Source organism: Lynx canadensis, chromosome C1 (genome assembly GCF_007474595.2).
Source record: "Lynx canadensis isolate LIC74 chromosome C1, mLynCan4.pri.v2, whole genome shotgun sequence".
Lineage (NCBI taxonomy): Eukaryota > Metazoa > Chordata > Mammalia > Carnivora > Felidae > Lynx > Lynx canadensis.
In genome coordinates, this window is record NC_044310.1 from 214,337,535 (window position 1) to 214,364,499 (window position 26,965).

The 26,965-nt window shown below is 52.5% G+C and overlaps 1 protein-coding gene across 1 annotated transcript in view; it reads left to right on the top strand.

Moving 5' to 3' along the window:
- Positions 1 to 23,752, top strand: part of INPP5D (inositol polyphosphate-5-phosphatase D) — a 122,883-nt gene extending 99,131 nt beyond the window's left edge. Inside the window, exons 18-27 of the mRNA XM_030326163.1 lie at positions 92 to 173; positions 3,685 to 3,774; positions 6,224 to 6,337; positions 7,634 to 7,716; positions 9,182 to 9,269; positions 11,883 to 12,032; positions 14,058 to 14,157; positions 16,417 to 16,683; positions 21,117 to 21,717; positions 22,606 to 23,752. Of these exons, the coding sequence (XP_030182023.1) occupies positions 92 to 173; positions 3,685 to 3,774; positions 6,224 to 6,337; positions 7,634 to 7,716; positions 9,182 to 9,269; positions 11,883 to 12,032; positions 14,058 to 14,157; positions 16,417 to 16,683; positions 21,117 to 21,717; positions 22,606 to 22,608 (1,578 nt within the window). The 3' untranslated portion in view covers positions 22,609 to 23,752. The remainder of the gene's footprint in view (positions 1 to 91; positions 174 to 3,684; positions 3,775 to 6,223; positions 6,338 to 7,633; positions 7,717 to 9,181; positions 9,270 to 11,882; positions 12,033 to 14,057; positions 14,158 to 16,416; positions 16,684 to 21,116; positions 21,718 to 22,605) is intronic.
- Positions 23,753 to 26,965: the final 3,213 nt, after the last annotated feature.

Consider the following 26,965-nt stretch of genomic DNA (forward strand, 5'->3'; position numbering starts at 1 on the left):
ACAGAGGCCACATGTTAATCTTTTCTTTTACTGACTTACCTATTAAATAAACTAGCAGGCATCTCACAAAACTCGTGACTGTGATTTACAGATGAAATACAACCTGCCTTCCTGGTGTGACCGAGTCCTCTGGAAGTCTTACCCGCTGGTGCATGTGGTCTGTCAGTCCTACGGTGAGTGACAAGCTGGGAGCTCCGACTCCCTGAAACTAACGGGCTGCAGTCCGTCTCTGTGAAATGGGAGAAGTCCCTGCAGCCCTGGTCAGGTGACCCGAAGGAGCTGACGTATCCTCTCATGTCTCAGGCTGCAGCATGACAAGTGTCTTCTGATTTGGGAAACACCAGAATTAAGGAGCCCCTCTTAAAAGAAACCCAGACTTGTTCTGAAAACACGTTAGGTTTGAACCACACGAAAGTGGTATTTTTGTAGGTCAGAAATAGTCAACTATTGGAAATTCATATGGTTCAACCTAACATATACCATGGGTATATGCGTATGTATTTATGGAGATTTAAAGATAAATTGAGTTACATTGATGAGAAAGTTATAATATGCAATATTAAAATAAATAATTATGAAAAAGTTAGCAAAACAATTCAATAATTATTGACTCTAGAAGTTTAAGATATACTGAAGGAATTCATAATTGCTTGAGTGCTCATTCTTAAAAGCTACCTCTTAATTCCCATTGTTTGGAACTCTTCTGCACTGTGTACTTAGAAATTCAGAGCAGGGGCGCCTGGGTGGCTCCGTCAGTTAAGCGTCTGACTCTTGGTTTCGGCTCAGGTCATGATCTCACGGTTTCGTGAATTCGAGCCCCATGTCGCGCTTTGTGCTGACAGCTCAGAGCCTGGAGCCTGCTTCGGCTTCTGTGTCTCCCTCTCTCTCTTCCTCTCTCTGCCCCTCTCCCGCTCACGTTCTCTCTCAGAATAAATACAAAATAAATTTTAAAAATTCAGAGCAGAACTACCTTGAACACTTCACTGACTGACCATTGTGATATTATTTTTGAAACATCGCAGATTTTCAGGCAGTGACATCCAAAGGAGGGCCATCCTTGTTCCCATCCCAAGTCACTGGCCTGAGACCCCTGGTGGACTGTTCATGACCTCACCCCTACCCCACCCACCAAAGGGAGGTTCTTGCTGCTGCCCAGTGGCCACCTTTGTGGCCCCCATCCTCTCTCTGGGGACCAGCAAACACCCGTGTTTAAGTCCGGTCCCAACAGGTTGAACTGATTTCCATTCCTTTTTATTTTTTGCCCATGCCTCCTGATGCCCAGAGGGGAGCAAAGCGACTACCCTGGGAAGGAATGCACCCCACAGTCCCCTAGCACCTGAGCTCCGTCTCCCAGAAATGACTTCACTAGACAAACTTCACACCTTTAGGTGTGCAGAAAAGCACCCCACCCCCATAGCCACAGCCAAAGAATTATTCCGCGTTCAAGACCAATGAAGACTCCTATCCCACCCATTGTCAATCATCCCATTTCTCAGTGGTGCCTCTTTCCCACATCCTGCAACTCCATGAGTCCCGCCAATTCTTGTCTCTAGGAAGATGCCACCGTCTGCCTTATTCAGCAGGTCTCTGCGGCGATTCAGGAGAAAGTACTGGCTTGTAGCATTACTGCGCTTTGAAGCTCTTTAAGCTTGGCGTCCAAAAAACTCCATAGTGGAGATTTTTAGGAAAACGGAGGGAGATTGGTCTGGAAGTGGCATTGAGGAGCAAAGGGGACACACCTTCCCACTTTCTGGACCCACATATGGGGACAAAGCAGACAAACAGCCCTTAGTTGAGACGCTGTGGTATTTTCCGAGGAAGGACCAGGTATAGAATGTGAAGGGAAAGTTGAAGACGTAGGGAATTTTGCTAATGATATTTCACTGAATGCCGGAGGGTGCGGAGGAAGAGTTTAATGATTTGGGGGTGAGCAAGAAACTAGGAAAGAGAAGGGAATGAATGTCCAGAGCTCAGGAAATGGGGGTCAGCTGGGAGCTTGAGTCTTATGGTGATTAACATAAATAAGATGTATCAGTTAATCTGCTGCGTAACAAACTGCCCTAAAACTTGACAGCTTACAGTTCTCTGGGCTGGACTCGGGACTGTTCATCTCTGCTCTCTTTGGTGTTGGGCGGGCGCACTCAGGCCAGGAGCCCACCCAGACTGGGGGTTGGTCGGCCGGGTAGCCAGCTGTCAACAGGGGCGATGGTGGTCACTCGGCTGTGTTCATCACCCAGCAGGCTAGTCCAGGCTTCTTCCCGGTCCCGGGGGTCCCAGACGGGGAAGAGCTTTTCGAGTCTCTGCTTGTCTCACATTTCCTAATGTCCCGCTGGCCAAAAGAAGCCACAAAGCCAAGCCCAGACTCACTGTGGGAGGGGGGCATACAGTGTGTGGTTGCAGAGAGGCCACCCCGGTAACCATCGCCCTCCCGGTTTTCGGGGCACAGGCATCATACTGCTAGTGCTGTTCTGCTTGATACGTATGTAAATATTGTTAAAAACGCTGGTCTACCCTCTAACTTGTCGCTAGAACACCCCACGCTCGTCCTGATTCCCCCGCCTCCCTGCTTCACACAGCACTGGACCCTCCCTGACTTCTTCCTGTCTACATCCAAATGTGACTTAGGCTGGCACCCTTCCTACCTTTTCCCTTCTGTCTCAGAGAAGGGGTGTCCTCCCCCTCTCCTGGCCCCTCTCCTCCATCCCTTCTTCCTTCCCCAGACCGGTACCCCCGCCTTCCTCCGTGTTCTCTTCTTTCATTCTGTCTCGTTGTTTCAACTGTCTTTCTGATGGTTGTTAGCAAGTGAGCATGATTTTCCATGTTCGGTAGCCATCCGTATTTCTTTTGGAATTTTCTGCCCGTGTCCTTCGGTGGGTTGAAGGGTGAGCTGTTGCCCTTTGTCTTGCTGATTTATTAACACTTTATAGGAAAGGATGTAAATCGCCTTCCTGCCTTCTTGGTCTCCTGTGCTATTTCTCTTTGCCCATCACTGGCCGGTGTAGCTTGGGCCTCCTGCACACCTCCCCTGTGGAGCCCAAACATCCTCATGACTTCTGCTTCCACCCAACGTCGTGACTCCAAACCTAAAGATAAATCTCCAGCCTCGAGTACCCAGCCGGACAGCTCCGCGTGGCTCTATTATAAGCACTTAGAACTCGGTATTTCTAGAGCTGTGTTCTTTCCCTTACGCCCTCCAGACATGCCTCACTGCATTCCCTCCAAGCGCCATGTTCCTTAAAAGAGTTGTCTATGCTCTGTCTACACTGCACGTTCCACTGTCTCCCAATCCTACGAGGCATTGTGGGATGGGGGAAGGCACCAAGTCAGTTGCTGATGAGCTCGGTGACCTGAATTCCCGTCTCACACTGGGCCGTGAGCTCATCGGTGCAACAAAGTGCTGAGACCAGAAAAGTCCGAACGCTCCACGATCTATTTAAAAACTCGTGTGTCTTGAGGAAAAACTAGCACAGGCCCATTTTTGCCACGGAGGAGAGAGTGTCACCCACTTCCACTGAGACTCTTGAGCGTGGTTGTGGAAGGCCAGTGGACTAACAGGTATAAAATCATGAAATTTCTGGAGGCTTCCATAGGTACAAGTTGATTTCTACCATGGGTTTGACCTCCTTGGTTTGACCAGAAAGGAATTCTCCTTCCCTGCTCAGAAATTCCTTCCCTCCCCTGCAGGCAGCACCAGCGACATCATGACAAGTGACCACAGCCCTGTTTTTGCCACATTTGAGGCAGGAGTCACCTCCCAGTTTGTCTCCAAGAACGGTAAGTGGTGGATGGTGTCCGTCCCTCTGTCGTCCTCGATGACAAGAGGCTTCGGGCACTCATCTTCTGATTGCAGCAATCTGTTGTCCGTGGTAGATGGGGGCTCATCCTTCCAGACGAGTCCACAGTCCACGTCAGGCCGTATCATGGTTTCAGTGCAGAACATTTGCTTGTTCTCTTTGGCAGATACGTCAGCTTTCTGAGCCTCAGTTTGAATCCAGTCCTTAACATTGAGTAAACGAGGGGCACCTGGGTGGCTCATTCAGTTAAGCCGCCAAGTCTGTCTCTTGGTTTCGGCTCGGGTCATGATCCCACGGTTCGTGGGTTTGGGCCCCCATTGGGCTCTGTGCCGACAGCCTGGAGCCTGCTTGGGATTTTCTCTCTCCCTCTCTCCCTGCCCCTCCCCTGCTTACTTTCTCTCCCTCAGATGAATAAATAAACCTAAAATGTTTTTTAAAACAAAATTTAAAAAGTTGAGTAAGTGAATGTTTATCCAAGGTGTGGCATGTCCACCACCAAAGGCCATTCCGAGTGGGCCACGGATGAACATTCGAGAGTAATGCGTTTATTTTGACATGTTTTGCATCTGTCTCTTCTGTGTAAAGGCAAGCCATGCTGGCTTTTCATTCAGTCTCGTGGTGTCCTTTCTTACTTAAACATGTTTGCCTAAGTTTAAACAGTGAGTCTATTTAAAGAAAATATTAAGTCAGCATTCACGTGGGTGCACGGTGGGCGGAGATGGTGAACATTGTAAGGGTGGGATGTGGTGACTGAGTTTGGGAAATGCTAGAGTAAATAATACTTAGATCTGCAGGTAAATTTTCAAGTAACCCAGCTCAGCCCGGCTCACCAGGCCACCGTCATCCCAGCAGGGGTCTGGTGTTCTCTGTGGTGCATCCAGCCTGGGCCTGGGTGACTGGGGAGCCATGTTGTCACCTCCTCTGTAACCCTCCCCCACCCCTCTTCTGTGGTCAGCAGACAGTCCGGGCTAATTTAGGAAGGTTGAGTGGGGGGCTCAATGCAGGTAGGAAAAACCTGTATTACTGTGTGTCCTTCATGCCATGAAGGATGTGGGCACGACTGGAGTACTGTCTTTCTGGGACACTCCTCTCCATGCTGTTGGGTCTAACATCTACTCTAGCAGCGTGACCTCCACTCTCCACACAGCCTTAATCCACCACCCTGTCTCCATGCTAGCTCTGAGCACTGTCTTTCCAGAACCTTCCATGTCTCCCAGGCCTCTCACCCATCTCCCATCTCTCTGAGTTCCTGCAGCTTTGATGGGGTGGCTGATGCCATCACACCCTCGGTGAGGACCCTCATCACATCATCGGTATCAGGCTTGTCTTCCCTCCACTGGCACCCAGTACACAGAAGACACAAAGGCCATGACCTGGATTGAGCATAGGTTGACTCTTCCTAAGCAGAGCCTGGTCTAGATGCTGTGGGATTTAAGAACATAAAAGAAAGCTGAGTGAAATAAGCCAGAGAGAAAAAGTACCATAGGCGTATGGTATCACCTCTACGCGGGATCTTGGAAGAAACCGCCAATTTCGTAGAAACAGTAGGAGGGTGGTTGCCAGGGGCTGAAGGGAGCGGGAAATGGGGGAGATGGAGGTCAAAAGGTCCAGACTTTCAGTTACAAGATGAGTAAATTCTGGGGAGCTAATAGCATGATGACTACAGGTAATAATACAGTATTGTAAACTGGAGATTTGCTGGGAGTAGATCTGAAGCATTCTCACCACACACACACACACACACACACACACACACACAAACCAGTTAATTATGTGGGTGACGGATGTGTGAATTGTCTTGATCTTGGTAAGCATTTCACAGCGTATATGTGTATCAAAGCATCACGCTGTACCCTTTGAATGTGCACAATCAAGTTTGCTGGTTATTCCTCAATAAAGCTGGGGGAAAAGGAATGGAAAGGAAAGAAGGGCGCACGGGTGGGACGGAGGACTGGGATGTCTGTCCTTGCTCTCGGGTGGCTCAGAATTTACACGGAAGGATGGACCTTGTTCAAAGCCAGCCTGAGGACACTTGCAAACACAATCCCCTCCGTGAATGCCATGAGGAGCCAACTGTGGATGAGGGTAAAGAAGGAGTGGAGGGAGGTCAGCCAGAGGCAAAAAGAGCAGGGAGCCCTTGCTACCCGGACCTAGAAACGACACAGATTTGGGTGTCGACCAGAGCCTTTATACAAGCTCTCTTTGCCAGAACAAATGGGGAGACTGAGGCACTGAGGCTAAGGGCGTCGGGCTCTTGGCTCCTTGAAGTCTTTGCTCTTCCCACCCTGCTCTCCGCACATCAGAGAGGGCGTTCCCACCGTTGCGGTTGCTCAGCGCATGTGGTGGGATTCAGGAAAACCTCTCCTTCACCTGGACCTCACCTTCTCTGGGCACATTGTGGAGCCACATCTCTTTGTCACCTGTTCCAGGCCCCGGGACCGTCGACAGCCAAGGGCAGATCGAGTTTCTCAGGTGCTTTGCCACGCTGAAGACCAAGTCCCAGACCAAGTTCTACCTGGAGTTCCACTCAAGCTGCTTAGAGAGTAAGTGGGTGCCGAGCTGCTACCTGTTGGCCGTGCAGGCAGGACTCTTTCTCTTAGGTGCCTTTTCATTGGTGGCGCCTCGCCCCTCTTCTCTCTGGGAAGGATTCACAGATGGGCCTCACGGGGGTCTGCAGGGGGAGCGTTGGAGTCTGTGGTTACTGTGGGGGCACCCCCCAGCGGCCTGTGATCCTGCCATTGCGGCCTCAGAGGCAGGGACAGTCACTGAAACACTGACCTGTCGTCAGCCCTTGGAGGTGACCGGGCCGCTGGCTCCTCTCCTTGCCTCTCGAGTGTAGCCCCCGAGGGTCCCTCCCCTCCCCAAGCTGAGGCTCTGACTCAACCTGAGGGTCCTGGGCGGAGGTCCAGAGCTCGTGGAGGCCAGTGCCGGGCCTGACCAGCCACTGGTAGCCACCTGTCCTTCCTTCCGGAGTCCTCTGCTCCTTGGTACACGACGGGCATCGTTCTCAGGTGTTCTGGAGCATCCACAGGCAAGCGAGAGACGGACGGCCTGCTCCCAGCCAGCAGCAGTTAGCACAAACTGTGTTTAGCAAACACCATTTCCGGGTGACATTTCTAGGCATATTGTCTAAAGCTGTTTTGTGGCAAGATCTGGGTGGTTTCTAGCTCCCCTCGCCGAGATGGTCTGGAAGGGGGGGAGGGGGCAGAATCAACTCCATCGAAGGAGGCATTTTGGGACAGGATGACGGCTGCTTCCAGAAATCCAGAAGAGGAGTTGCCCCACTCCCCTCCCTTCCTTCTCCCACTGAGCCCGGGCTCAGTCTTGCTGACAAACCTGCCTTCTCCGCGAAGTTTCCAGGTCCCGAGTCACCAAGCAGGGGCAAGGCACCTCCAAAAATGATGAGGATTTTTGTGCGGGTGTTTTTAATAAACTATCGAGACATTTGCATACATTTCTATGGAAACAGCATATTAGGAAGCTTAAATTAGCATTTCGAAAGGCTGCTATCTTGAGTGGCGTGGGACAAGCTGTCATGTTTCCTAATCTCCTTGCCTGTGATGTGATGATTTCTTTGTTGCCTGGTTTGTTGCAAAAAAAGAGCTGAAAAGGAGGGAAGTCTCTGAGTTTTTCCTAAAAATAATCCAACCATGTTGGCAAATGACCATCCCCTGCATCAAAACAGAATCCCCCACAAGCCTGACTCCTAAGCAGTGCTGTTGCCCCTATAGATGAAAGAGGGAGAATATCTTCCTCGGTCTGGGTGGGGCGACCCTAGGAGTCTTCTCTGTCTGGTTCTTGTTTGCTCTTTGAAAACCAGCCTTCTTATCCTCTGTCAGGTTTTGTCAAGAGTCAGGAGGGAGAAAATGAAGAAGGAAGCGAGGGGGAGTTGGTGGTGAAGTTTGGCGAGACCCTTCCAAAGGTAAGTCAAGAACAGGATGTAGCCGGGGAGAACTTGGCATTCGCCAGCCCCTGTGGCCCCAGCATTCCTTAATGGATCACGGAAGAGATCCAGAGATAGATTTGTCTGACCATGTGACTTTGCAAAGAAGGAAACTGAGGCAGATCCCAGAGAGGCTGGTTCACAGTCACACAGCCACACAGCTGCAATGACAGGCCCCAGGCCCCGAGGTCCTGATCCTCCTGCAGTGGACTTTCACCTGCTCAGCCCAGCTTGGGGGATCAAGTGAAGGGGCAGAGAGGAGTTCATTGCTCCTACCTGAACACTGGGTTCAGAAAGAACTTGACGTGTCCATGGCCCCGTGATAGCAGAGGGTGGAATTGAAAACACATAGACCGACCATACTGGCAACACTTTCCTCTTTCTTATAGAAAAAAAAAATTGGTGTTCTACCTGGGACCCAGAAAAGCTTTTGTGACGTTGAGTTGACGGTGGCCACGTCTGGGTGTTCACACTGGGTGCGCGGCGGAGTAGGACCTTGTGGGGTTTTCTGTCACATAATGAGGAAAGGGTATGCAGAGGGGAGTTCAGGCCAGGCAGATCTGTTGTATGCGGCAAGAGTCCCAGGGGCTCTCCTGGAAGGTTCCCTCAGAGGTGACACTCAAGGTGAGCTTTACAAGATGGCCTTAAACAGGCGGAAGGACCCATCCTCTCCTAAGGCTTGGGTGGGACATGGGCAGTTTTGGGGGGCTGTTAATTGGAACCCGTTCTTGGGCCACGTCACAGAGTCTCCTAATTGCAGAGCACTGCTGATCGGGGTCCTCCACAAGGCCATAGCTGTCAAAAGTCCTCATAATGGGGCTGTTTTCAGGTACCTGAATCCCTGTGGCTTAGGTCTCCAAGGTGACATCCTGCCTCAGCCACCCACCCGAGCCTTCCGTTCCTCCCCTCCCGGCTGCCCCACACGGCAACCAAATGGCCCATCTCCTCCTTCGATCAAGTTGTGAAAGATGCCAGCGTCCCCGTCCATATAACACATGTACCCCCGTCTGGTTCAGGGGACTCCAGGGTACCCTGGCCCTACATCCTCACTGCTACCAAGACCTGCTCTTCCTCCTGCCTCTGTCCCTCCTCTCCACCTCACTGCCGCCTCCCTCAGGGTCTCCGTCCCACCCGCCTCCTTGCTGAGGCATCCTGAAGCCTGATGGAACTTTCTGGAATGCCTGTCTGGTCCTGGCATTCCCCCTCTTTATCTAGTTGGCTCCCAGCCCCCTCCTCACTCTCCAGCTTCACCCGCTGCCCCCACAGCACCTAAGGGGCCCCCTGACCCTCCACCCATCCCTGTCACCTGACAGCACCCTCTCTGTACCCTCTATAATCCCACCAGGGCACCCTGACAGAAGCTCCCTGCGCTCTACCATCACTCCCACCACGATGATCGTGTCCCCTGGGAGTCAGCTCTAACCCTGTCCCCTTCTCTGTGCAGCTGAAGCCCATTATCTCTGACCCCGAGTACCTGCTGGACCAGCACATCCTGATTAGCATTAAGTCCTCTGACAGCGACGAATCGTATGGTAAGGGTCCCTGGAAAGGTTGCTGCACCTGCTGTTAGCCGGTGGCCTCTCATGTAAGGGAGGCACTGGCATCTCCGTTCCAGAAAGCCCAGCTCCCGCTCTCCATCCTGTTCTCCTATCCCCCCTCTCCCCCTCCCAGGGCTGCCGGAGGGACAGTTACTGGTAACTCCTCCTTCCTGCCTTGTCAGGCTTCTGGGATTAATAGCCAGCAGCCACAGCCCCTCTCGTTTATGTAGTCTTTCCTGCGTCAAGAGTCTGTGGCAGGTGCTTTGCAGGGATCATTTAATCCTGACAAGACCTTATAAAGCACATACTATTCTGTCAATCAGTAGGTGAGTAAACTGAGGCTCAGAGAGCTTAAGGGACTTGCCTAAGTCACAGGTAGAAACTGGCTGAGCCCTAATTTGAGCCCATGTCTGTCTGGCGTTGGTCAGTGCCCATACTGGGCAGACACCAACTAGAGCGACGTCATCTCCTATGACATTTTCTTCAGCCAGTGCGTGGCTCCAGCCCAATGTCAGGTTCGAACTCCATACACTCATTGTGGTTAGAACACAGGGATAAGAGGGGCAGGTGGCCAGAGCGAGGCTGGAGGCAGGAGCCAGATCAAGCAGCTCCTTGCAAGAGGCAGACAAAAATGAATCCTGGTCCCAGGAGGGTGTTCAGTTTTCAATGGAAGGAATTTGAAGGCGTTCAAATGCTAATCAGGGGAAGTCAGGAAACAAAGAGGCCGATGACACAAGGGTGTCTGTGTGTTGGTGGCCTACTGTCCAGGCTCGCCAAAAGCCCTGGAATGTAGGTACAACGGCTACCTTAGCTGCAGAGGTGAGGAAATGAAGTGACCTGTCCAAGGTTACTTGTCCTTGGCCACGGAGTGACTTTGACAAGCTACCGTGTGACCTTGGACTTGAACCCCGGCAACCCAGCTCCAGAATCCTGCCCGTCACCCCCTCCTAGCACAGCACTGGACAGAGGGTCCCAGAGCCAGGCAGGGGTGGCCAGAGCCTGAGGATTGTACCGGCCCTGGATGGGGGAACCCCCATCCATCATGTCGGGGCAAAGAGAACGGATCCATGTGGAGTCCGAATGTTTGAAGTTTTGGTGGTAGCACACAGGAGCACAGGAAGGATGGCTCCGTTTTCTTGTTCAAATACTGTCCTCTTCCTTTGTTTCTGCCTCTTGGTATTCACACAAACAGCATATCGTAATAATAACGGGAAAAAAAAAGCCAGCCCACAGTCTCATTCCCCACAACGGGAACCATGTTTATTTTGGTCTCATACTTCTATCCTCATACATAGGCATACATAGATTTCTATATTTACAACCACCACAGAGGTGCCATTTTTAATTTTCTTTCTCCCCCAGTGATAGACATGTCAGACGATACACGTTTTCGTGATCATCCTCCTGTGCGGCCTTCACGACGGCTGCATTTAATGGCTTAATGATACCCTGTGGGTTTGCTGTTGATTATTCCTGTCCGTGTTCTGAATAATGCTGAGATGGATGTCTTTGTGAGCCTTTTTGATCCTCCTTCAGCCACATTTTTATTCTTTCGAATCCTCTCTTTAGGATAAGTTCCCACGTATGCCGGGTCAAAGGGCACAAATACGTTGGTGATTCCTGACACTCGTTATCAAACTGATTGCTGTAAAAAAAGTCTTGCCATGTTGACCTCGCCATGTCCAAGGGTACGGGTTTCCCCAGATCCTTGCTGGTTCTGGGGATTCTTTTGCTTCCTTCCATCTTGTACTAATTTCCTGTCTGTAAGAGAGTCCCTTAGTGCTGTCTTAATTTGCATTTTTAAAAAATTTTTTTTTCAACGTTTTTTATTTATTTTTGGGACAGAGAGAGACAGAACATGAACGGGGGAGGGGCAGAGAGAGAGGGAGACACAGAATCGGAAACAGGCTCCAGGCTCCGAGCCATCAGCCCAGAGCCTGACACGGGGCTCGAACTCACGGACCGCGAGATCGTGACCTGGCTGATGTCGGACGCTTAACCGATTGCGCCACCCAGGCGCCCCTTAATTTGCATTTTTGATGGCAGGGAAGACTGAACTAGTTTCCATTCATTGAAATTAACCAGTTACAATTCTTTTTGTGTGAAATACCTGTTTGGGTTATATGCCCAGTTACCTGCTGGGATTTGATTTTGAGGAGTTCCTTGTGGGGTTCACGAAGCCATCGGTCTCTTTCACGTTTTCCTTTCTGTCTCTGTGCAGAAGTTTTAAGCTTTTATATCTTCTTACCTGTCGGTCTGTTTTGTCATTTCTTACATTGCCTCAAGCCCTAGGAAGTTATCATTCGCTCCCGCAATCAGATTAGTGGTTAAGTCTGCTTGTCTGCTGGATTTTCTAGGATTTAATTCTTTTTTTTTTTTTTTTTTTACATCAACTAATCCACGTGGAGTTCATTCCACTGTAAGGTTTGAAATGTTTTTCCCAAATTGCTGAGGCGTTGTTCTAAAAGCTTTATTCGATAATCCCCACCTTGGACATTGTTTCGAAGGATCATCTTTGGACGGTGGAGTTAATCTCCAGGCTGAATGCATGGTGTTTCTCCCGTGAAATGGCTCTTGACATGACTGTTGTTCTCCCCACCTGCCCAGGCGAAGGCTGCATCGCTTTACGGTTAGAGGCCACGGAAACTCTGCTCCCCATCTACACGCCTCTCACCCACCACGGAGAGATGACAGGCCACTTCCGGGGGGAGATTAAGCTGCAGACGTCCCAGGGCAAGACAAGGGAAAAGCTCTATGGTGAGTGGGCACGAGCCCTCCCCTGCTCACTCTTCAGTGCTGCTGGCTTAGGGATAGGAAAGACATTTCTCTCCCCTCAGCCATTGCGTGTTCTCTCTGCTGTGGCCTCAGAACAGAAATCCAGCATCACAAGGGATGTCAGAGACCATCTGGCCCGATTCTTAACTGACTCAAGAATGTCCCTACAGAACCGCAACATCCCACGGCCGCACGTCTTCGTTCCCTGACCCCAGTCACCTTCCATCTGGAAGGATGGGAAGCTCGTGAATTTTCCAGATGCTCTGCTGCTCTTGTCTCCTGTTAGTCTTTTAGGCCTTGTCACTCCCAGTTAGCACCTCCACCAGAAAGACCAAGATTATACAATAAACCTGCCTGATTCTGAATAGTTCTTTCCAGGCTGCAGCTCACACATACATACCTACGTAGCTACGCCCTGCCCTCATGGTGCTGGCCAGGGCTTCTGGGCCTTCCAGATTGCTGTCACACACCCTGTGCGCTAAAAAGCGGCCCCATCCTCGTACTTCGCACATTTCCTTGGCTTCTCCCTACCTAGGCCCCACCCACCGCCCAAAACAGCGGCATCTTCTCCTCTGTTCCTTGGCAGGGTCCCCCAGCACCTCTTCCAGCTTGACCTCAACTCTTTGTGTCCTGCAAAACGACACTTGCTTCTTTCTGCTGGCCGTCAGGAGGACACGTTTCTCGTGGCTCTCAGAAAGGACACTGTGCAGCCTTGCTTGGGAACAAATGCTCATTGACAGTGTTTCTTCACCCCACGTTATGTCCCAGCCTTGGGGAGTCCTCTCCTGTCTGTCCCCAAAGGAGACTCCGCTGATTTCCATTAGGGAATTGTAGATGCCTCATCTCTAGATAAGAATTGTCACTGCTTCTCTGGGAAATATTGAAATGCGGCCAAGAGACCTTAATAGCCGGGAACACGAGGACGTTTCCAGACTCAAATCTGTAATTTTCTCAGAATCCTTCCCCAAAATTTTAAACTTGGAAACTAGCGTGTAGAGTCCTCAGTAGTATCCATCACATTAAAACCTCTCTGCTTGAAATAATAAATGATTTGAGGGATACAGAGCTGCTCAAAATGAGTTAATCAAGCATTTCTTGCTTCCCACACAAACAACAGGTGGTTTTTCCTTCCTTTTGCCTTTAATTCCTATTCAAAAGCACTCTAACAACAATGCCTAAAATGAGTTGGACTTTAACTTGATGCTGGATAATGTGGGAAACGATGGTCTTATGAATGTCATCCCATTAATGCCTTGCAGTAGCCCTGACAGCCCGGTTTCGTCCTTGTGTGGTAGATGGGGAAACTGAGGCGCAGAGAAGTTCAGTGTTTGGCTGAAGGTCATATATCTAGCAGGCGCCTAGCCCAGGGTGAGAGTACAGGTTCACAGGGTGCTAAGGTGGAATTCATAAACCCCACGGGGGCCTGAGTCTCACATGGATAATGAGAGCAGGACTCACCGTGTGTAGATGGTCAGCACTCCCTGCTTCTGGGAGGGCTCTGGGCCCTCAGGGGTACTATCTCCGGTGGATGGGGCTCCCTCTTCTGCCCTGTGGGAGCTCCTTTCTCCAGCAGAACCACAGGCTGCGGGGAGAGGGACTTGTCTCCTGTGCAAGCACAAGCCAGAGTCCGAAAGGAAGATGGTGTCCCAGTTCCCCTTTAGACGAGCTTGGCTTTGGTCTCAGATGCCCTTACGGAGCCACCTTGTTAATGTTTGTTTCATTCGGATCTGCCAAGAAATGTTTCCCTGCCCCTTGTGAGACCAATAAGTTGGACATGTCACATGATAAGACAACTCTGGGTGTGGACTCTTCTCCCCGTGGAGCGGGGGCACGCATCCTTCTTCGATCACTGAACTCATGTGAGGCCTCAGAATCTTGCTTGGCCCACCTCCCAGACAGCCACGGTTGACTGTCCCGCGTCGGCTGCCAATGGAAACTTCTATACCATCCTGGCCCATGCTGGGCGCCCTGGCCCTCACGTGCTGTTTGCTGTATCTCACCCTGCAGACTTTGTGAAGACTGAGCGAGATGAGTCCAGCGGGCCCAAGTCCCTGAAGAGCCTCACCAGCCATGACCCCATGAAGCAGTGGGAACCTGCCGCCAACAGGTAGAACGGGGGGGTTGCCAGGGCTTCCCCACCAACTGATGTGATTATGCAGACCCAGGACCCAGGGGAGGGTGAGTGGAGCACAAGGAAACCAGGGACCGGGAGGGAATGAGAGCTCTGGCCAGGGAGAGGCGTTGTCCGGCTGCCAGCCCCGGGCAGGTGGGTGTGCCTGTCTGTGTGCGGCCTGGGAGACGCTTCCGTGTCAGAGAGCAGTGGACTTCACTGACATTGGCCGAGCCCTTGGCGTGTGTCAGAGTCCAGAGAAATCAAGGCAAAGTAGGTGAGCCCCTGATTTGGGAACTCCCGGCCTAGCAGCAAGATGGCCAGTCCAGGGGGAAGCCACTGCAGAGGTGACTGCGGGGAATGGTTCCCGCGTCTCCTGGGGACCCGTGACAGCAGCGGCTCTGTGGTCAACAAACCCATCCTGCTGCTAAGGGGAAAACAATCACTGAGGAAAGTGCACACAGGTTGCTCTTGGCAGAGCCTGGACTGGGAATCACACAGACATTAAAGTCTATGTGACCGGGGGACAGGAGTCCCCACTGGCAGGGCCGCCTCAGCTCACTGCTGGGGTCCTGAGTCCTAGCATCAAGCCAGACGGCGTCGTCATGGTCCCTGTGCCCGCTTGCCTGCTGAGGGGGTGAAGCCATGCCGGTTAGCCAACGCGAAATCCCAGACGCCGCTGCAGAGCCCAGCTTAGTCCCCTCCTTCGGGCCCCCAGACCATTGTCCCTCCAGCCCTTGTCCTCGCACCTGCCCCACCCATGCACCAGGTCTCCCCTCTCCCAGCCAGTCCCTCGCCCACTTGCAACTTCTGACCCTCAGAGCCATATAATGTTCCCTTTCGATCTTTTTCTTCCAATGTTATCCCATCAATGAATGTATCCTAACTCTCAGATGTCTGTTTGGTTCCAGAATCAGGATCAGTGAGGGTCAACAAATTCTTTTTCCATTTGGCTAGTATTAGAACTAACGCTTCTCCTTCTTCTTCTTTTTTTAAATTTTTAATGTTTATTTATTCTTGAGGGAGAGAGAGAGAGAGAGAGAGAGAGACAGCCTGCGTGGGGGAGGGGCACAGAGAGAGGGAGACACAGAATCTGAAACAGGCTCCAGGCTCCAAGCCGTCAGCACAGATCCCGACGTGGGACTCGAACTCAGGAACCATGAGATCATGACCTGAGCCAAAGTGGGAGGCTTAACTGACTGAGCCACCCAGGCACCCCGAACTAATGCTTCTTAAATAGGCATTGACGGATGGGGAAGAGATAGACTGAGGCTGGTTGAGCAGATGAGAGATGGGGAGCCTTGCTCGTAACCCGTATACTCAGCTCTCTACTAGTTGGTTCTCATAAGAGCACTCTCTCACAAGGAAGGACGACACTCTTGTCGCCGAGAGGCAGCACGGTGTGTGTGTCTCCCAGGGTCACCTCAGCCAGTTCAGTGTTCAGCCCTCCATAGTGTTAAGCTGACTCCCCCTGACATTCGAGGTTCTGGCCTTGACTTCTGTGACCTCCCGCCCATCGTTCCAAATGCCTGCGTGGCCATCCCCATTCTGATGTCTCACGCAGTGGTGCGAGCTGACACATTCCAGATGGAGCCAGCCGTTCATTTACCACCCCCTCCACAGCCCTGCCACCCCCCACCCACGCAGCCTGACCTCGCCAGCCTCTTATCCATTCTCCCCACTTGCTCACAGCCCTTCAGGACTATGAAGCCCCTCCTACCAGGGCCTCCCACCCCGTCTCCCCTCCCTTACCTGCCTCCCCAGACAGGTCTTCTCTGCTCGCCCTGTGCCCAGTTCATCCCAGCCCTCCAGCTAGTCTGTCTCTGCCTCCTTTGTTTCCCTCAGACTTCAGCACTACGTGAACACCGTGTTTCTTAGTCACTGTGTTTTTGTTTTCTTGCCTGTCAGACGTGGATTTTATGAGAACAGAGACTGGCTGCTCTGTTCACACCCATATTACCTTCTGGCCCAGGGCCTGGTACTTACTAAGCACTCCATAACTATTTTGCGGAAGGAAGGAAGGAAGGAAGGAAGGAAGGAAGGAAGGAAGGGAGGGAGGGAGGAAGGAAGGAAGGAAGGAAGGAAGGAAGGAAGGAAGGAAGGAAGGAAGGAAGGAATCCACTGTCCAAAGAGTGAAGGAATCGCGGAGGACCTGGGGTCCCCGAGGGACATCAGAGGATGCTGGCCTCATGGGGTGCTGACCTGGAGAAGGGAAGGGAGCCCTGGGGTGTGACTTTGGGCGTTTTTCCCCTCCAGGGTCCCTCCATGCAGTGGCTCCAGCATCACGGAAATCATCAACCCCAACTACATGGGGGTGGTGCCCTTCGGACACATGAAACAGTCCTTGTCCCCTGACCAGCAGCCCACAGCCTGGAGCTATGACCAGCCACTAAAGGACTCATCCCTGGGGCCTGGAAGGGGAGAGAGCCCCCCAACACCACCTTCCCAGGCACCCATATCACCAAAGAAGTTTTCGTCCTCCACAACAACCCGGGGCCCCTGCCCCAGGACACAGGAGTCAAGGTGAGCGTCCTCTTCATCAAGTCCTCTCCCTTCCCTGGGTTTTCATCACCGGGAAACCTGACCCTAGAATAGAAGCTGCATGAAGCTAGGGTTGTGTGTCCACTTTGGTCATCGACTCATCCTCAGGGCCTGGAACACAGTAGGCACTCAATAAATGCCTATGAAATCGCCATGTCCTACCCTATTGGTATAAATTGGAAAGACTTAAAAAAATAGAACATTTTTTAAGATAGTGCCCCAAAAAACAACTTCCCGTAAAAACTACATTTATTGGAAAATATGTTTCTATCACCAGTGAGCCTTCATGCAACCTCTCAAGGAACAGGTGGGGATTTCTGAGTTCCCCTGCTTCTTCAGCCACAAGGGTCCTGTTCCCATCCACAACTTTTCCATCTCTCCTTTTGAGGCCAGTAAGAAAAAGCAGTAGCTATGGGGTGGGGGGTGGGGGCATGGATTTTGAAGGGTGGGAGGGCAGCCGGCCTGCAGAAGGAGTTTGGCCAAAAAACTTTGGGAAAGGCCAGGAGCCCAGAGAAAGCTGGCCTGCATCTAGAACTGGGCCAGGAGGACAGAGCCAGGAGGAGCTCAGGCCAGGCAGCCAAATCTCCATCCACTTCTCACTTGTGCCACGTAACACGTGAACCCATCCTTTAGCACCTCGTGGAAATGCCAGAGAGGGAGCCCTACGAGTTTTCCAGTAAGCACAGGATGATCGGGAAATTAGAAGTGCAGATCCCGATTAACGATGATTGGAGATGTACAAAATATCATGAGCACCGTCTTTCCTTGGTCGCTGTCTTGGTAATGACTTCAGGGGGCTGCTTCTGGACCTCTCTTCCCCTCTGAGGTCCTCTGTTCCTCAATGGTGTCTTCCATCACTTATGAGGAGCCAGGGAAGGGACCGTCGTCACACATCATCGTTCTTGCTTAGCACACCTGGCCTGGCAGGAGCTTCCTTTGGATTGAGGGGTACTTTACAGGTTTGCCTCTCAAGCATTTTTGCTAAAAACAAATTGGACAGATGCACGGAGGGGAGGAGGATGTGATAGGACAGGAGCAGTCGCGAGGCCCCTGAGCCTCACCCTGTCTCTCTGTGGCCCTAGTCTTCAGGGTTTGTTGATAATATTTTTGGACTGTGGTCATCCTGTAAGAGCCTTGGAAGAGGTTTCTCCCTGAGAAATGAAAACAAAAGCCACCGTTTGACGGGTGCTGAGGTCCCTCTGTGGCAGCCCTGATTCTTTAAGTGTAATGATTTTAAGTTGCCAAAGTCAGTGTATCTTTGTACTTAACAACTTGAACACAGCACATAGCCTGGAACTGGGTGGGGATGTATTCTCTTTGGTTCCATGGGTGACAGCTTCAGAACGGGCACATCTGTAGGGAAGGGGTCCCCAGGGTGGGGTTCTCAGCTCACTTCGCACAACCGAGGTGATTCTAGGCAACAAGCCAGCAGCTCCCATGCCTGGCGGCAACCCTCTCCACTACTCAGACCCCCGGCTCAGCCTGAGTGAAAGGCTGGAGGGGGGGGTGTCCCCAGCACCCTCTGTTCCCTGCCACCTCCACCCCACACCCAGGTGGAGCGAACAGCCGTTTCCGTTTGCTCAAGACTGTCCCCATTTCAGCACTGGGAACCCACGTCTCAGGGAACTCTTGAATCCTGGGCAAGCTGGGACATATCTCTGGGCTGAAGTCGTGTGGTGAGGAAGGGGGGCCCATCTCAGACCCTGCTCAGTGCTTCGCTTTAGAAAGGAAGATTCTGGAATCTGACAAGTGGGGTTATTTTGCCCCCTGGATATTGGTTCGCTCATTCCACAGCCATGGCCTCCTCTGGAACTTGGTTTCTTGTAACCTGCGGTCAGGGATATAAGACTTTTTGAATTTCTTGTGGTTTTCCCCAGTCGCCCTGCCCCCACGAGACCCCTCTCTCGGAGTGACAAGAGCCCCCTCAGGTGGAAGTCTTAACTTGCCTCCTGCTCTCTTCCCAGGGAAGGAACTTTGGAATCAACAAAACACTCACCCCCAGTGGCCTCTTCCCGGCCCTGCCCCTGATCCTCCTGTCTGTCATTTCAGCTGCCAGGAATCAGGCCATGCATTTTTCTTTCCAGCTTCTTGACTCTATCAGAAACGTCTGGTCGATGCTGCTTGTACCTTCCTGCACCTTCCTCCCTGCACCAATTCATAGCCAAGATCTTTGAGGATCCAGCAGGGGTACAGAGGGTGGCCTGATGTGGAAGGGCAGCTTTCAAAGTCTTTGTTCAAGGCCCCAACAATTCTGATTATGCAGCTGCTTCTAAGTCTTTCCAAAGGGTAATGAGCAAAAACCCCAAGTCAACAGTCAAGCCCCCTTTGGCATGTCCCCGAGGCTCGCCTCCCCCACACCCGTGGCCTCTCGTCTCATGAGGACCCATGTGAGGGTGACATCTCGCCTCTGTCCCTGGAGCCCACGCCTATTCCCTGAAGAGCCTATTAGCCTTGGCCTTTCCGCGACTTTGGAACAGTGTTTCAGTACACATTCCATCAGTAAGAGGCGTCGCGGCCTCAACACTTCATTGGTTTCCTAGGGACCTGCTTGTTCACGACAGCTTCCCCTTTTTGCAGAAAGCAGAACCCAGAACACTCCCCCCCCCCCGGGAGACTGTGCTGTTGGCCAGAAAGTAAAACGTGTTCCCATTCCGGATTATAATTCGCTCAGCAGGAAATCACCTCGAGTCAAAGCAGCAACAATTCAGGAAACACATCAACACAGGCAGCTCTTCCCTCCTTGCAGTTGGAACCCGGAGTGTCGGCGCTGCCCAGAGTCAGACAGGCCTGTCCGCTTGCCCGGCGCTGGCCCACGTCTCTCCCGGTTCCCTCTGAGTTTCGGCACGGCCACCCCATTTTTCTTTCCGTCTTTGAGTGAAGGAAACCACACTCACCAGGAGCTCTCCAGGGAGAGAGGGCGGTGTGGTTGGGAAGAATGCTGTGCTCATTGGGAGCATCGGTCCCCTGAGCACAGATTTTTGTCTGGTTCGTGGCCCCCTCCTGTGCCTGAGGCAGCATCCCACACACTGGGGGCCCCTGCTGTCTGTTAAACGGAACTCCTTGAGCTGGGGCCCTGGAGCAGCACAGATAGGTCGCTGAGGGGGTGCGGTCCCCCGCAGGCTTCTGTTCTGAGGGTCTGAACAGAATTTGCTAGAGACAACATAGAGGCTGTGGGGTTCTTATGAGGGGAGTCCAGGAAAGGAGGTCCGTTAGCTGCTGTGAGGCGCGGGGGTGTGGAGGGCAGGCTTCTCTGACAAGGACTGAAGAGGTGCCTTTGACATTGATGGTGCCATAGAAGTGAACTCCTTCTTCCCTTTCTCCTATGAAACCTTCAGCGAAGCCCCCACCTTGCTCCCTAGTGCTCCAGTGTGAGCAGTGAAAAGGTCTAAGGCAAGAGGTGAGCTTACCTGTGAGATCATCAACAGATGAGCAACACGGCACCGTCTCCTCTCATTTTTAGATTTGTTTAATTGAAGTGAAATGCCCATAACAAAATTAACATTTTTTTTTTTTTTTTAAAGAATAGAAATACTCAATTTTGGTGGCGCCCAGGCTCGTGAGTTTGGGCCCCACTTTGCATTCTGTGCTGGACAGCTCAGAACCTGGAGCCTGCTTCAGGTTCTGTGTTTCCCTCTCTCTCTGCCCTTCCCCCACTTGCACTCTGTCTCTCTCAAAAACAGACATTTAAAAAAATTTATTTTAACGTTAAAAAAAGAAATAATCAAATTTTTTCTCATCGCGGTCAAAATGGAAGGAAATCTTTTATATGAAACTCCAGGAAAATCATTGCTGGATGCTTCTTTTTCTTTCTTTTTTTCAATTTTATTTAAGTTCTAGCTAACATTTAGTGTAATACTGGCTGCAGGACTGGAATTCAGTGATTCATCACTTACATATAATACCCAGTGCTCAAGACTGTGCCCTCCTCGATACCCACCTCCCATTTAGCCCATTCCTTGCCCTCAGATTAACCATTTTATTGTTTATTTGTTTTGTATGTTTTATTTTTGAGAGAGAGAGAGAGAGCTCACGCGAGCAGGGGAAAGGGAAACGGAAAGGGAGAGAGGGAGAAAGGGAATCCCAGGCAGGCTCTTTGCTGCCAGCTCAGAGCCCAGTGTGGGCTGGAACCCACCAACCTTGAAATCATGACCTGAGCCAAGAGTTGGAGGCTGAACCGACTGAGCCACTCAGGCATCCCCCAAATTAACCATTTGAAAATGAACACTTGCGCTCGCTTCAGCAGCACATATACTAAATTGAACATTTCGGGCGCATTGGGAACAATCACAAAGTTGGGCAACCATCACCTCCATCTGGTTCCAAACGTTTTGATCCCCGCAAAAGAAAACCCCGTCGGAATTAAGCAGCCATTGTTCACACGTGCTTCTCTGTGTCTCCCCTCTGCCACCCTTCAGGCCCTGCGACATGGGCAAGAACTCAGCAGAACCTTCCCCTCAGGAGGACCCGCAGCTGACCAAGCCTGAGATGTTTGAGAACCCGCTTTATGGGTCTGTGAGTTCTTTCCCTAAGCTGCTTCCCAGGAAAGAGCAGGAATCGCCCAAAATGCTGAGGAAGGAGCCGCCGCCCTGCCCGGACCCGGGAATCTTGTCGCCCAGCATCCTGCTCCCCAAAGCCCAGGAGGCGGAGGGCACCAAGGGGACAGGCAAGCCCGCGCCCGCGCCCTTCCTCAGCCCCACGCCCCGGCTCCGCTCCTTCACCTGCTCGTCCTCCGCGGAGAGCCGGCCCGCGGGCGGGGACAAGAGCCAGGGCAAGGCCAAGGCCCCCGCCAGCTCCCAAGCCCCGGTGCCGGCCAAGAGGCCCATCAAGCCTTCCAGGTCCGAACTGAGCCAGCAGACCCCACCCGCGCCGGCGCAGCGGCCGCCCCTCCCGGTCAAGAGCCCCGCCGTCCTGCACCTGCAGCACTCCAAGGGCCGCGACTACCGCGAGAACGCCGAGCTGCCCCACCACGGCAAGCACCGGCCCGAGGACGCGCCGCTCGGCCGGGCGGCCATGCAGGTGCGCGGTGAGGGTGCGCGTACGCATGCGCGCGAGACCGCAGCCGTGCCTGGGGGCGTGCCCAGGGAGGGAGAGTGGGGGGGGGGGGTGTCCCCGGCCCCCCTGTGCCTGGGGGCGTGCCCAGGGGTGCCTGTGCATGCCTGTGATAAGACAGCAGGCCCCTGTTCAAATCTCAGAATTTGGACCCAGACCTCCAGTCCCTGCTCCAACACTAAAAGGGCTAAATAAGGCTCTGGGGACAAACTCTGAGCCCTCCTGTGTCTGGCCTTCAGGAACTCAGGCTCCACAAACACAAAGACCCCGGATCGTTTACATTTCACTGTCACCATCATTAGTGTTAGTACTTAAATGTTTCCCAGTATTTTGGAGACTTCAGATGCGCTGTCCCCTTCCTTCCTATAAAATAGATTTTTTTTCTTTTTTCTTTTTTCTTTTTTTTTTTTTTTGAGCAAAACTAATAGTGGTTAAGAACTACCTCAGGAGCCAGACTGTCTTGGGTTTGGATCCCAGCTCTCCCACTTTCTGGCTCTGTGCCCTGAGCCTCAGTTTACTCATCTGTAAAAGGGGGCTATTAATGGAATCTGCCTCATAGGTTTATAGGGAGGGTTGCATTTTATTATATGTTATTACTATGTTATAATTTACATATTAACTATATATTATACATTACATATTATTTCTTCCGTATACTATAATGATCACATATGCATATAACATATGTGCGTATATATTAGAAATCAATTACATAAAACAGTGTGTTGGCTCTTTCTAGCACCATGTTAAAGGAAGCCTGATCTAGCCCACCCTGTGTAAGGACGTGGGCACCTTCAGTTAGATCTGGCCTGGTGGAGATTTTGGCACTGAGAGTCTTCTGTTCTTGTCCCACAGTAAAGCCCCCGGTGAACTGCCAGCGAGACAGGAGCCCAGAGGAACAGCGTGAAGCCACTTGGACCCTCTCTCAGGACCCCCTGTTGACTCCTCCTACCTAGCTTCCTGTGCAAGGCTTACTATTTTTCAGGAGAGGGCCTAGCTTCTGTGTGGTCACAGAGTGCTCTGGCTGTGAAACTTGGCACCAAATGCTAAGGTTGGAAGGGAAAGTGTACTTGGGCCCCCAGCTTGATCTTGGTACTTGGGACCCATGAGCCTTGTTCCGGTCATCATTTTGAAGAAAGGAACTGAAGCGCTGATTTGCAGGTGGAGATATAAAATAATAATAATAATATTAATATTAATAATAATAATGGCTACATGTATGGAGCACTCACCACATGCTAGGTACTGTGCTAAGTGCTTTACAAACATAAGTTGTGTCTTCTTCAGCCAACCGAAACCACATCCCAGACCCCCAGTTCAAAACAGTGTGTTCTGAGTGGTTTGGAAAAAGCATTAAGAATTAAGGCCAGTGCCTTCCTGGAGCGAGACAGGGCTTGGCCTTTAGGGAGCTGAAGAGTGAGTGGTTAATTTAGGGTACAACAAACCTGGCCTTGTCTAGCTTCAGTGATGCCCACTGCTTTCGCTAAAGCCCTGGGGGGTCCAGCGGAGCTGGCGCCGAGGGAAGGGATCTCAGTTCTTCAGTCGGAAAGGGAAGGAAAATCAGCTCCTACTCTATGGTGGAGACATCCGGCTCCCACCTGTGCTGGAGACACCCAGGCCCTCCTCGAGGTGGGCAGCTATCACCAGGCGGTGGGCTGAGCCAATCCCCCCAGCACTTATCTCATCGTGCTAAGAGAAAAGTCTCTGCCGTCGTTCCCAAAGCCGAGCTCTCCTGCCTGGCTGCCAAGGGAGGGTGATCCTCTCTGTTCCAGCTCTCAGGACAGCGTAGCCATCTCCTCCCGAACTCCGTGGCTTTTGGCTCTGCTTCCTTGGTTACTGGGAGGGTAGGTTGGTGGCGTCTTTTCTTGTGTTGCTTTTTTGACATACAGAATTAGTGTAGGAAACCGAATCCAGAAGCGTGAGTACAAGGAGAATGGGTACGCACCCCACGTCCCCGTGTGTGTCAGTCTGTGTGACCAATAAATTGTGCCTTTCTCACTCATCCCATCTGTGTGGCGTTTTTTCCTGACATTCAGCCACAGACATGCTCCTAGGCTGCTGGGGCTGCAGAGCGGCCGGCACGGGAGGAGAGGAGGTTGGGGTTCGTGGTGGTGACGGGCACTCATTACCCTGACTAGAGGGGACTTTGTAGCACGGGGTTGAAGTTGACCAGAGACCAGTAGATGTTACACGGCTTTGTGGATTCCAGGCCTCGGGCAGCCGTCCAGCTTCTGCCAGTGTCATCCCCCCCCCCGCCCCCCCCCCCCCCCCCCGGACATACCACCACCACCTGCTGTCCTGCAGCCGCCAGGTCCTGCTGGCTCTTGTAAGTGTTCGTGGCTGAGCTCCGGAGACCGTGAACACATGTAAAGAGTCCCCAGATTGTGGGCCTCCAGCTCCCTGCATTCAGGGAGGGCCAGTGTGGGTGTGCTTGACCCACCCCCAACCCCCCCCCTTCCAGGGTGCTCTGGCCCGGGGCTGCTGTCCCCACCACCTCAGGCTACCCAGCCTCTGCTCAGGTCCACGGACACCAGGCCTGGAGCTGGAAGGAGTGGTGTTAGCAGCCGTGGAGCAAACCATTTGCTGCCCTGCACCCGTGGAGCGGGAAAGCCTATCCCAGCTGTATCTCCTCCCTGCAGTCAGATGGGACCCCCTCGCCCTGCAGGCTCACTTCCTGCTCCTCACACAGAAACACCGGAGTCCCCAGGTACCAGCCTTTGACTCGATAGGCCAAGGGCCAAGGTGGAAGGACAGCTGGAGACACCCAGGCATCCTTCAGGGCAACCCCCCCGTCTAGCCATCACCCCACGGCTGAGGACCTGGGCATGATACCTGTGGCTCCTGGGGACCCACTGGCTGCCCGGATGGGTGGGCCTTCTGCGAGCCACCTGTAGCTGCCCACTCAGAGGAAGAGCATAGACCTGGAACTTCCACCCCCACCCAGGATGGACGTCCAGGCCCTCCCCACCATTTCTGAGGCTTCCCAGGGGAAGTGAGTTGAGGACCAGCAGTGGGGGGTGTGCTTTGGACTCCCCATCATCTTTGCGTTCTAGCCACTGCCTGAGCAAGTGCAATGCCCCTCATGCGTCTCCCCCAAGTTCCGCCACAGGCTGCGCGAGCACCAACCAGGCTCTGTCAGCTGATGGGTAACAGAGGCCACTGATGTCTGGGACTGGAAACTGAAACGTAAGCTTCACCCTTGTCCTCCCGGCCACTCGGCCCTGCGCCCCCCCCCCCCCCCCAGGGTCCCTGACCACCTTCTCCCTGGGCTCTGTCCTGCCACCACTTTGGGGGACCACTCCAGCCAGAGTTCTCTGCCGCGTCTGCCGTGCTCCCAAACAGCCGACCCCTGTCCATCTGGCAGGATGATCGGGGACCCAGAAATTCCCACCTCTTTGTCACTTGAGTAATTGACCTGTGTTTAGCTTCAGCTAGCCTTCACCAGGCTCCCTAACCGAGAAGACAGGTTGATTAACACGCTTTCCTACAAGGGTGCCCCTACCCCGAAGATGCATCCTGTCGCCCTCTGTGATGGCAGAAGTTGCTCCAGCCATTGTTGTTGAAGAAGCAAAATTTTCCTTCCTTGTGTGATTGTATGAAAGCTGGTTCAAATGGCAGAGTTTATGCTGATGGGAAGGTATAATCACAATGGATATTCTCTAATGGCAGTTCACACCCAGCATCGCCACCCCCAGCGCGGCCTGGGGGGCACCTGCTGCAGCTCCGTGCCAACCCCCCTTCCCGACCCCCCTGGCGGGGAGGGGGTCAGCCACACTGCTCCTCCTTGTTCCTGGGTTTCCGTTCTTTTTCCATGCCATTTTTTTCCACCTCGATAAGAGGGAAGTTAGTGAGTCATTCAGAAAAGCTCTCTCCCACAGCTACCTTCCCTAACCCCAGCCTACAGGTCCTCATCTTCGCTGGTCCTTAAAATAGCTCCTTTCTCTCTGCAAACTAATTTCCATGGAGATCCAGCCATCTGAAGGCCTGGGAGGCTTCTGCAAGGCAGCAAACGCAATGGAAAGAGACCTTTATAATGCAAATGCCTGGTCTCACCCCCACAGACAACCCCACCCACAGTCCAAGAGGGACATCTCCCACCCAAAAAGATCTCATTTTGGGAAATCTGCACTGCTCCAGAACGACACTGGCAGGTTGTTTCCTGTTCTTTGCTAATTGAGACCCCTCTTCTCAGGTCACCGCAGACTCATCTGTGAGTGCTTACATGCTACGTGTGCACAGCTCATGGCCTGCCTTCGTTCCCCCAGCCACATAGGTGTTGGTGGCATGTGCAGGGCCTCGGGGGTCAGCACGCCTATTAAAGGGGACCTCAAGGGGGAGGGGTGGTCAGACAGAATGGAGTTTAAATAAAAAATTCCGTTTCCTAAAAATATGATCTCATACTGGGCCTTAGCCTTTCTGAACCTCGGTTTCCTTGTCCATAAAATGGGGAGGATGCCATCTGCATGGTGCAGTTGTGCAGATTCGTGAGCTCAGCTCTGCAGAGACTCAGGGCCCGCCCTGGTGTGGGTTTCACTGAACATTAACATTAGCCTCTCCCTCTTTCTAGGAGACCAGACAGTGGTATGGGAGGGCTCTGGAGAGAGCACACTGGGGAAGCAGGCCGAAATCAGGGAGGTTGCTGAGCTGGGCTTCTTGGGACTATAGGAATGTCCTAGAAGGTGGTGGGTAAAGGCCTCCAACATCTGGGCAAGAGAATGACTAGACAAGCAAGGCGGGGGGTAGGGAAGCCTTGAGAACGGGGCTGGCTGGGGCCAGCTGGGCTAGATGAAGTCAAGGAAGGGCTAGTCGAGGCCAGGGCTCTGGTTGGATTGCTTTGGCTACACAGACCAGAGTCACTCGGACTGCCTAAGCCAGTGGAACAGGCCTCAAGGACACGAGGACGTCCCTGTGCGGGCACCCAGCCATACCTCACAGGGCCGCCCTCCTTTCCATCTGGGACATGTTGGCAGTCCCAGTGGCCGCATAGCCTGGGCCGTTCTGGATCGTCCCGTCCCATGGAAGACTTCTCCAGCCCTTCTGTTTCTCTCTCATTTGGCTTCTTCCTCCTTCCCTAACCAAGTGAATGAGTCACAGCCCATGCTTCATCCTGCAGGCACTGAGGGGCCACAGGGACTCAAGCAGACAGTGACGTGCTGCTCATGTGTTGAGGCAGGTCAAGGACAGAGTAGAGCAAGTGAGGCTCCTGGGAGTAAAA